We start from the raw sequence: 12,042 nt of genomic DNA, 5'->3' as shown, positions 1-12,042 counted from the left end.
AGCTTAGCATTTTGCACCACGCCTGGGACTGTGCTAGCTGCGAATACATGCTCTATACTTAGAATACATGTAACAAAGATTTTTTTTTTACTTATTAGGTTCAATAAATCTTAAAGGGGTCACCAATATCCGATCAGCGGGGGCCTGACACCTGGCACCCCCGCCGATAAGCTAGTTGAAGAGAAGGTGCGCGCCGCGTCATCGTAGCCTTCCCGTCATTGTTTACCTGCTCACACCGATCTGATATTGATGACCTATCTGCTGAATACAGCAGACGACCCTTTTAAGGGGGGAAAAAAAACTGAAAATGAAGAGAACACTTTTTTGAAATATAACAATATATGCTTTTTAACACAGAATGGCGAGCACAAAATGCACGATGCACTTAGACAAAGTGTACGGCACAGCCTCTTTCTATACAATACAGCGCCCAGGGCTACATCTGTAAAGAGATAAAGGCTCGACGAGTTTTACTAAATTAAATACCAGGCAGCATCTGTTCCAAGTAAAGTTCAGATGAAACTGCACTGGAAGCATTAAGGCATACAGAAAATGAATACCTTTCCCCCCCAACTAATCTTATCACATAAGAACCGTCATTGTGTAGAAGGTTCATTGTATGAAATCCTATTACTGTTATTTTACCATTATTTATCTATTATATAGATTTCTTCCGCCATATTTTTGTTTCTTTGTAATGTGACTGTAAAAAGATACAAACCGTACATAAAAACACACTGCAAATACCAGGAAAAAGTATATGATTAGTGAGGGGTAAGCCAATTCCAAACATGCCAAAAGCCAGACACTTATTAAATAGCTCTGTATGCATACTAAAAACATGGTGTAGCCGTCTTTTTTTTAATTAGTAAAGTATTTCTGTTATAATTTTTTTTAGAAAATGCCCCTAAGAAGCTTTTAAGTCCAGTGCTTGTAAATTCTTCCAGATAAATCCAAATTTGGTAAGGAGTTCACTCTACGCCTGGGATAATAACTGCTTACGATTGTTTTATATAGGAGTATAATAAAACCCCTTTATGACTTAAAAGGGGTTGTCTCACTTCAGTAAGGCTACTTTCACACTAGCGTTTCCCTTTCCGGTATTGAGATCCGTCATAGGATCTCAATAGCGGGGGAAAACGCTTCAGTTTTGTCCCCATTCATTGTCAATGTGGACAAAACTGAACTGAACGAAACGGAGTGCACCAAAATGCATTCCGTTCTGTTTGGTTGCGCTCCGGTCGCAGACAGAATAACACTGCATACAGCGTTTTTATGTCCGCCATGTGGTGCGGAGCAAGACAGATCCGTCCTGACACACAATATACGTCAATGGGGACGGATTCGTTTTCTCTGACAATAGAAAACGGATCCATCTCCCATTGACTTTCAATGGTGTTCATGACGGATCCGTCATTGCTATATAAGACATAATACAACCGGATCCGTTCTTGACGGATGCATGTGGTTGTGTTATTGTAACGGAAGCGTTTTTTGGAGATCATGACGGATCCGCAAAAAACGCTAGTGTGAAAGTAGCCTAAGTGGCATTTATCATGTAGAGAAAGTTAATACAAGCCACTTACTAATATTTTGTTATTATCCATATTGCTTCCTTTGCTGGCTTCATTTATGACATTATACACGGCTCGTTTCCATGGTTACAGACCACCCTGCAATCTATCAGTGGTGGTCGTGCTTGCACACTATAGGAAAAAGCACTAGCCTATGTCTGCTCCCATGGTCCCGGCCACCAGAGAGGCTGACGCTTTTTCCCATAGTGTGCAAGCACGACCACCACTGATGGATTGCAGGATGGTCTGTAACATTGGAAACAAGCAGTGAATAATGTAATGGAAAAATTAATCCAGCCACCAAAGGAAGCAATATGGATAGACAATCACAATACATTAGCAAGAGGCTTGTATTAACTTTCTCACTTGCTTAGCAGTGTCACACTGTGTGTGGTCTGATCTAATTATACAGTTGAGATACATCAGAAGTGATCAGCCTTGAATAATACATACATCCAGGAGAAGATAGGACTGTCAGTATAACGTCATAGCACTGCAGAAGATCAGAACTAAAACATCTCTAATACCTGCAGGTGGGAGCGGTCCAGCACAGGAAGAGACTAGCAGAGTTTACTGTATCCAGCACACTGCCGGATCCCCACTAACTATAATGGGATCCAACAGGATCCGTCCGTTTTCCAATATAATTTTCAGCTCTCAGCTGGACAAAAAACTGGAAAGTGGCTGGATTACGGTCAGATCTCATTATAGTCAATGGGGATCCAGAGGTGTACCACAGTATCCGGCTATGCAGATTGTGCTGCATATGTAAACCTAGCCAAAATCCTCACACAAATGACAAATATCACGAGATCACGATGTAAGTATCCTTATTCATAGCTAACTGTTGAGTGACTAATGGTCCCTTTACACATCTAGCGGGATCTAGCAGATTGTCTGGAAGGAAACGTTCCATCCCGGCAATCTGATGGTCGCTAGCAGAGGAGACCAGTGCATTTACAGGTGATCCTCAATGCAGACCTTTATTAAAAAATAAAAAAAAATAATCAGGAGATTCATGTTAACACATACCGAACACTTAGTAGTGACCCTGCCAATGGTTACAGGGAGTCTGTCACCAGACCTCTCTTAATTACACACAGAGAACTGCTAGATAGCAGACCTGTCACTTACCAGTAGGAGGAGCGCCGGCCGGCCACAGACAGCGCAGGTAAGTATAAGCTAAGTAACCATGGCAGCCAGGACTGCAGTAGCGTCCTGGCTGCCATGGTAACCGATCGGAGCCCCAGCGATTAAACTGGGACTCCGATCGGAAATGCCGCTCCGCTGCCACCAATGATGGGGGAGGGGGGGGGGGGGGTTGTTAGCCTGTGGCCACTGCCACCAATGCTTTTAATACTGGGGAGGGAGGGGGGGCCGCATTGGCCACCAATGCTTTTAATACTGGGGAGGGAGGGAGGGAGGGGGGCCCGCACTGGTCACCAATGCTTTTAATATGAGGGAGGGAGGGGGAAGCCGCACTGGCCACCAATGCTTTTAATATGAGGGAGGGAGGGGGAAGCCGCACTGGCCACCAATGCTTTTAATACTGGGGAGGGAGGGGGTCTGGCCCCTGCTGCCTGGCAGCACCCGATCAGGGGTTAATTGTGCGGATCACAGCCCCCTGTAAGAGATCGGATGGTGCCAGGCAGCAGGGGGCAGTTATGTACACAGTTCTTAGTATATTCTAACTTGAAGCGTCCCCATCACCATGGGAACGCCTGTGTTAGAATATATACTGTCGGATCTGAGTTTTCACGATCGTGAAAACTCGGATCTGAAAAGCTGCTATGCAGACGGATCCGCACTGAACGGATACCATCGTTTGCATGTATAGGTGCGAATCCGTCTGTGCAGATACCAGACGGATCCACACCTAACGCAAGTGTGAAAGTAGCCTCAGAAGTAACATCATTGTAATGCTCATTCAACTCAGAATTCAATGATGTTACCTGCAACAATGTGTACTTACCATGTGAGTGTGATGTTTTAATTATATACGAGTGTGACCAGTTAGATTACGCATTGGTTTTAAAGAGAGAATTATTCACTTGACAGCCATGAATAAGGATTACTCAATTTAGGTGTTAGACTTGTTTTTAAACTGCATGAATAAACGTGGATCTCATTTGGAAGCTTTTACAAGTGCTGCAATTTCTTTTTGCATTGTATTGGGGTGTGTCTTCCCTGTGTGCATGATCTTTTACCAAAATAAAAAGGCAGCGGGTCTTATAAAGAGAATACTAGTGAGTGCTTTCACTATGGTAACGGAGGCGCTTCAAGCGCTGGCTGTACACATTGCTCCCTGGTCTTCTCCAGGTGCAACACTGTCCTGACCAGGGAGAAGTAAGAGTAGAAGAGCGGCAGCGCCGTCCAGAGAGGTAAGTTCATTTAGTTATTTTTAGTCTGATCTGAGGATCTGATATTGGCGCGGGTCTGACCTGAGGATCTGATATGGATATGGGAATAGATATGGGGGTTTGATCCAAGGTCTGATTAAATGTATTTTGATGTGTTGTGTCTTAGTGATAAATACAGTATATATGGTGTTCAACGTCTAGACTTTGTAATAATTGAATGCAAAACTTCATAGTTTACTTCCAGGGGATGAAAATCTGTGCAATTCATATAACGTCTAAAATGGTGGATCACTTGTTAGAAGAGATTTATGTTGTCTGTACTAAAAGTTGTCCACTTTTGAAAACTCCAACTTGTTTAAAAGGGTCGCTTGGCGGGGCCCCAAACAATCCCTGGGACTCCCATATTAATGGAAAAGAATGTTGAACATGCACACAGAGGCTCCATTCATTCTCTATGGGACTGCCTGAGAATGCTTAGTACAATTCCATACTAAAGCCTGCAAGGACTCCTGGGCAGATTCCTGGTGGGTCATGCTCCCTGACAACACAGTGGGACGCTGGTCCTGGCCCCTTTAAATTCTATAATTGTTTTGTTCTCCCATAATCCACAAACCACATGATGCCCCTGGTCCTGGTCGCAGCACATACAGAGTCCTGACACTGCATCAGCACATTCTGCGGAGGCGGAGCTTACACTGCCTGCTTCTCACCGATCCCTGAATGCTGGCTCCGCCTCAGACCTCACTGTTTTGCCTGTGCTTGCTGTTCCTGTTCAGGGCAGCAGAATCTCTCCCACACTGCAGTCCACCTCTTCTGCCCTGCAACCCTGCCTGGTGATTGGGTGTGTCAGTCAGTGAGTGAGTCGCTGAGCTAGTAAAGTGCAAACTGCAGTATCCAGAGGTTGTGCCAGGGAGCCAGAAGCCATTCAGTGCCCTAGGATTGACCATCCATGGTCTAAACATGCTGGTTAGTGGGATGGGATTACATGGACCATGGATGTTTAGAAGCCAAGATGGGCAGTCCAGGGCTGACATGATTTCAGGGATGGATGGTTGCTGCAGCTCACACAAGTTTCTGACACTATAGGTATGCTCACACATAGTGGGTCCACTGTGGATTTTAAGGAACTTAATTTAAATTTATAATAAGAGTCAACACAGATGCAGAATATCTAGGGTTGTCACCTTTCCCAACAAAAAAAATACCACCCAAGTTTACATGGGGAAAAAAAAAACATGTAATTTCAGTTCAGCAAATGGCATTTATTATACAGAGGAAGTTAATACAAGGCACTTACTGATGTATTGTTATTGTCCATATTGCTTCCTTTGCAGGCTGGATTCATTTTTCCATCACATTATACACTGCTCATATACAGGGGTTACGACATCAGGAAAGCACTATTTCCTATGGTGTGCAAGCACAACCACGTCTGATGGATGTTTTGATTAGGCCACTTTGCAATAAGCACTGTTTTTGCTCTCTCCAACCCCATTTTTATTTAGCCTATTCGCGACCTCTGGCAGACATGTACAATATTTGTTTCAGAATGACATGGAGTGTATGGCAAATGACACAGCTCAGGCCCAGAAGGAAGTGATTAACTTACAAATACAGATACTGGGGGAAGAGAAAAAAAAAAAAAGCCTTCCCTACCATACACGTTTCAAACGGGTCGGAGAATATAAATGTTTGTGATAGTGCTCCTTTAACCTGTTCCCGACCGCCATATGTCTATATACGTCAGTCGGCACTCTAAATATGGTGCACCCTTGTGAGTGCACAGGGCGCCATAGCCGCCAGGTGTCCGCTTTTTTTTAAACAGCGTTAGGATTTATTTTTCCTTCTTCCTACTACATTGTATGCAACCGCAAACGGTGCCATTAGAAATTACAACTTGTACCGCAAAAAAACAAGCCCTCATACGACTGACTGTAAAAATAAAAATAAAGTTATGGCTTTGGGAGGGCAGGGATTAAAAAATGAAAATGGAAAAAAAAAAAGAAAGAAAATGGAGAATTTGCATGGTCATTAAGGGGTTAAGGAGGGGGATGATTGACAAGCACCCAGGAAGATGAACTAATTGGTGAACTAATTTTACGAGGTATATAGACTTTGTATATTACCTTGGCGTTGAACCAAAAGAGGCAGAAGGGAAATAGTGAACTACAACTGACATTTTCCGATTCTCATGTGACAAATAATTGAATATGGAAGTGTGATGGGTACAGCTGCAGCCAAAGCAGGTAATCTGTAAGGCGTATATCATGGCTGTCCCTGTGGAAAACACAGAGCAGTCAAGCCAAGTTATTAGCAAGCAGATCTATTTTTACAGCTGATGCCTGAAGGTTATGCTGGAGATAACACTGTTATGTGTTGTCTAGTTCACCCCGGCTCCTAAATATCTCACAGAATAACAATATGCGATCATTCAAATCCTATCCCTTGGGTGGATCGGGTTCAGCATGAAATGAATTACTCATCGCTATGAAATCAAGATCCATGCCAGGATCGGCAAAATTATTGGCGGACTGTGGTACTAAGCGCATATGCAGGATCTGAAATGGCCCATTGGTAATGATGAGCTTTCCTTTCTGTTGAGAACCTCTGTTACAGCAGAATAGCAGCTGCAAAAATGCCCCATGAAACGTGTCTCAGCAAACATATGTGCCTTATTTACAAGCTCTGCACATGAGCCGGCACCGATATTCTCATGGGTGCCTTTTCTAAAAAAATCTACACCAGTAAAATGCCAAAATGATAGCTTGATTGATACATACAGCAACCTCACTGTATTAAACGGGCTGTCTCCGTTCAGCAAATGGCATTTATCATGTAGAGAAAGTTAATACAAGGCACTTACTAATGTATTGTGATTGTCCATATTGCTTCCTTTACTGGCTTGATTCATTTTTCCTTTATACACGGCTCGTTTCCAGGGGTTACGACCATCCTGCGAGCCAGCAGTGGTGGCCGTGCTTGAACACTATAGGAAAAAGTGCCGACCTCTCTGGTTTATAGCAATCGGCTATTGAGAAGTTACCCCATTCTTGTGATCGGCGGGGGTTCCAGAGATATAACCCCCACCGGTCCTGTGGAAAACAATGTAATTGGAATACCCCTTTAACTTTGTCTGCATGATAAATGCCATTTGCTGAAGTGAAGTTAATACACCACTATAATGTAGTAACTGGATTATCCTAGGAAAAAGATGGTGCTTTACAGAGGAGCGCAAAGAATTAAACTGCAAAATTCAAAGGTTAGATGACCATAGAAAAGGTTACATAACCAGGATCTCTGGATCCATGTAAGGTACAGAGCTGGTTCTAGCTTTGGTAGAAAGAGATTGTCATGTATTATATGAGGTCTGATTCTTTCTTTTTTTTTTTTTTTTTTTTCACATTTTCACAGGAGAACCCCTTTAAGTTACAATAGGCAGAGAAAAATGAATAGATTACAAGTTTCACTGAATCTTTTTCCATAAAGCTATGTATTAATCTGCTCAGCTCCTCCTGCTCTATAACATGCTGCAGACTGCATTTTGTGGGGAGTTTACACTACCTTGCTTTCGTCAATTCGGTCATCTTCTGTTCCAGTTCGACCCTTTTTTGCCTTTCCTTTTCCAGGTCCTGCTTTAACGCTTCAATGTTGGTCTCTTCCCGTAGCTTCCTGAGCTCTTCCTCTGTGACAAGTCAAAAATAGGGGGGGGGGGGGTTGAGATCAGTAAAAATGTATACAGTTGTCCCTCAAGATACAATATTTTCTACAATGGCCTTTCCTGGGCCATCACAAGTTGAAACTAGACCCAACATACAACGCCTAAGACTCCGGTGCAACCAAACAACAACGCCATTTCTCTGGTAAATCACCTGTATAAGTTGTTCACAGTACAGTGCGGCACTACATGTCCTGTACGGTCTGTGCAAGCGTGAGCTGCTCCTTTATAAGTGCGATAAGGGCCGCTCCATTTTATTTTTCTGGTACACTGTGTGCTATACAGGACTCTGTCCTCATCATAGAAAGTTACCATATTTACAGCTTTTAACATGTATCCATGAAAGGACATGCTTTTACTGGATTAGTTATCTGCTTATTTTTTTCTTAAACCTTCATTTTCTCTTATTTTGGGGTCTTTGAACCAATTACCTGCTTTTCCATAGAGTTATGGATGCAAGTTACAATAGTTTAAATCATTAAAAGGGGTTCTGTCACTTCAGCAAGTGGGATTTATCATGTAGAGAAAGCTAACAAAAGGCACTTACTAATGTATTGTGATTGTCCACATTGCTTCCTTTGCTGGCTGGATTCATTTTCCATCACATTATACACTGTTCGTTTCCATGGTTACAACCACTCTGCAATCCATCAGTGGTGGTCGTGCTTGTACACAACTACAGGAAAAAGTATCGGCCTCTCTGGTCGCCAGGACAGTGGGAGCGCACATAGGTAATCGCTTTTTCCTATAGTGTTCAAGCACGGCCACCACTGATGGATTGCAGGGTGGTCATAACCATGGAAACGAGGCGTGTATAATGTGATGGAAAACTTAATCCAGCCAGCAAAGGAGGCAACATGGACAATTACATACATTAGTAAGTGGCTTGTATTAGGTTTCTCTACATAATAAATGCCTCATGAAGTGACAACCCCTTTAACAAATAACGCTGACATATTGTATAGTACTTTATACATATTATCATCATTTGCTAACCCCACAGGGGTTCACAATCTAAATTCCCTATCAGTATGTCTATGGACATACAATCGTTGTCCCGGAACCAAAAGATGCAATTATGCCATAAATAAAGGGGTTGTCCAGCCATTTAAAAATGTTGTAATTTTTTTTTGCTGAATTGTGTAACAGGGATGCTCAACCTGCAGCCCACCAGCTGTTGTAAAACTCCCAGCATGCCCGAATAGCTGTAGGCTGTCCAGGCATGCTGGGAGTTGTAGTTTTGCAACAGCTGGAGGGCCGCAGGTTGGGCATCCCTGGTGTAAAATATTAAAGAGCTTCTGTCAGTATGATCAACCCTATTAAACAAGGCATACTGGGTTGATCATGCTGATTAACGATAATACCTTTCGTTTGTCTGTGTGTTAAACAGCAGCAGAGATAGGAGTTTTCATTCATATGCAAATGAGAACATCGGAGCACCAAGGGGCAGGGCTGAATCCTTGGAACACTGCTCTGTAACACCCTCCTGATCTGCACACTCCCCTAGACATCAGCATGAGGGCAGAGCTGCGTCCTGGCATGTACATATCACAAGCATAGAAATCCACTCTTCTGCAGATATCTCTGCACCTGTTTAACATACAGACAAAAGAAATGCATCATTTTAATCAGCATGATCAACCCTACCAGGCAGTTTGTCTGGTTGAATGGGGTTGATCATTCTTTAAAATAAGAAACGTTCACGTTACCGATCCTCTGACGCTCCCATTCTGATGCTTCCTGGTCTCCACTGATCAGTAAGGCAAGTATAGCTTGTTTTATAGTCTTGCAGTTCTGAGCCATTTTTTGTTAACCAGGCAACCATTTTACTCTGATAAATGGACAGAACCAAAGTATCAATAATTCCCTTACATAACATCATTGTTATAACTCCTTGTACAGCTACTTTCACACTTGTGGCAGAGTGATCGGGCCGGATGGCATTTGTAAGGGCTCCTTCACACTTGCGGCAGGACGGATCCGGCAGGCTGGTCTCCCTGTCGGATCCGTCCTTCCGCTGTTTCGCCGAGCCGCCGCTCCGACCCCATTGACTAATGGGGACGGGGGCTGAGCTCCGGCGCAGCACGGCGAAAGCCGCTGGACTAAAAAGTCGGACTTGCAGGACTTTAGTCCGGCGGCTTTCGCCGTGCTGCGCCGGAGCTCAGCCCCCGTCCCCATTATAGTCAATGGGGACAGAGCGGCGGTCCAGCGGCTCGGCGAAACAGCGGAAGGATGGATCCGACAGGGAGACCAGTCTGCCGGATCCGTCCTGCCGCAAGTGTGAAGGAGCCCTTAGACTGATCAGGATCCTGATCGATCTTATTCATTGCAATACCAGATCAGTCTTTCCGGTGTCATCCGGAAAAACGGATCCGGCATTCCGTTTTTTTGCATGCCGGATCCGGCACTAATACATTCCCATGGCATTCAGGCAAGTGTTCAGTTTTTTGGGCCGGAGATAAAACCGTAGCATGCTGCGGTTTTATCTCTGTCCTGATCAGTCAAAATTACCGAACTGAAGACATCCTGATGCATCCTAAACGGATTACTCTCCATTCAGAAGGCATGGGGATAAAACTGATCAGTTCTTTACCGGTATAGAGCACCTAGGACGGAACTCTATGCCGGAAAAGAAAAACGCAAGTGTGGAAGTACCCTTAGAGCTCCTCCAATACAGAAGGGCAGCTAGCAAATCCAATTTATCACAACACCCTTGCAGCAAAGCACAAGTGCCACTTATGCCAGTCAGTATTTTGTTGAATCCATCGACTGGAGAGTCTTGTGAAAGTTTGGGATTCATCTGCATAGCTAATGGCATAAACTACCATTATTTTCTTACAAAGAACCATCTATGCACTGCATAGTCCGGTAAGTTATGCTAAAAGATCTGTAAACCTTGTTTATTCAGCAATACCAGGCATAAAATCATAGAGTAAATCTACAAGCTACAGAATAGGTATAGTAAGGGAACCAAGTGAGCCCTCAGAGGGAGAAAAACAATAATTGCTCTTACCGGTAATTGTTTTTCTTGATACCCATGACGGCAAGCATGCGACCGGGACCTACCATCCAGGACAGGAAACCTGATGAGATAAGAAGGTTCACACCCCCACCACACCTCAGTGATTATAATAACCGAACGCCAGAGGCGTGCCAACCACCAAGAAGAAGAAGAAGAAGGAATAAATTCAGTAACTCCCCTGGACTTAGGGGAATTGAAAAAATAACAAAAAAAACAAAAACAAAAAAAACAAAAAAATATTTGTTAATTTTTTTTTTTTGGGGGGGGGGGGGGGATTTGAGGGTGCAGTCATGGGTATCAAGAAAAATAATTACCGGTAAGAGCAATTATTGTTTTCCCCTCACCCATGCGAGAATAAAATATAAATAAAAAAAGATTAGCGGGGGGAAGACGACTATGGCCTGAAGCACTTTCCTGCCAAAGGCCGCATCCGTGTTGAGATGCAATCTATAATGTTTGGAAAAAAATGTGGGGAGAACTCCAAGTAGCTGCTCTACATATCTGGCTCAAAGAAGCATCGGTCCTTTCCGCCCATAAGGTAGCTATTGCCCTGGTAGAATGAGCTCCGAATCCTGAAGGAGGAGGAAGATTGAGGGAAGAATAAGCCATCGATACAGCATATTTAACTCCTCTAGCTATCACACTAGAGGGTACTTTATGGCCCCTACACTTACCCTGGAACTGAATAAGAAGGTTTTCATCTATTCTCCAAGGAGAGGCGGAATCTAAGTAAAAAAAAATAAAAAAATGCAAACACCTTCTTACGTCTAAACAATGAAATTTTTCCTCTAATGCATTGGCCGGGTTAGGGCAAAAAGATGGAAGAACAACATCCTGATTCATATGGAAATCAGACAACACCTTGGGTTGGAAGGAAGGAATAGGCCTGATGATAACCTTATCTTCCAGGATCATAGTATATGGAGGAAAGGCAGAAAAGGCTTGAATTTCGGATACCCTTCTAGCCGAAGTAATAGCAAAAAGTCAACTTGTAAGAGAGAATCTTAATAGAAATGTCACTTAATGGTTCAAATGGTTTCTGAGATAGAGCTGTAAGAACTGTATTCAGATCCCAAGGAGGGGACAAGGATCTGAGGGAAGGATGTGCCCTAGAGGCAGCCGATAAAAATCTCCTGACCCAGGGATGCTCTGCTAATTTGAAATAAAAAAAGTAACTCAGGGCGGCTACCTGGACCAAGGTTGAAGCTTTAAGATGTATGACCTAAAAAGGAAGAGAATACATTCCAGACCTTTATATATTTTTTTAGAGGTAACCTCTTTTACTTTTCAGCATTGTGGAGACCACCCTATCTGACAAGCCCCTTGCTAACCAGAGTTTCCTCTCAACATCCATGCCCACAAGTGAAGTAT

At 43.4% G+C, this 12,042-nt stretch overlaps 1 protein-coding gene across 2 annotated transcripts in view; it reads right to left on the bottom strand.

The window, feature by feature from the left end:
- Positions 1 to 12,042, bottom strand: part of GRAMD4 (GRAM domain containing 4) — a 165,457-nt gene that overhangs the window by 64,978 nt on the left and 88,437 nt on the right. For both annotated transcript variants that reach the window (XM_044280227.1, XM_044280228.1), the window contains exon 4: positions 7,496 to 7,616. In XM_044280227.1, the coding sequence (XP_044136162.1) occupies positions 7,496 to 7,616 (121 nt within the window). The remainder of the gene's footprint in view (positions 1 to 7,495; positions 7,617 to 12,042) is intronic.

The sequence above is a fragment of the Bufo gargarizans genome, chromosome 2 (assembly GCF_014858855.1).
Source record: "Bufo gargarizans isolate SCDJY-AF-19 chromosome 2, ASM1485885v1, whole genome shotgun sequence".
NCBI lineage: Eukaryota > Metazoa > Chordata > Amphibia > Anura > Bufonidae > Bufo > Bufo gargarizans.
The sequence above is the reverse complement of the archived record's forward strand: the minus strand, read 5'-3'. Positions and strand labels throughout refer to the sequence as shown.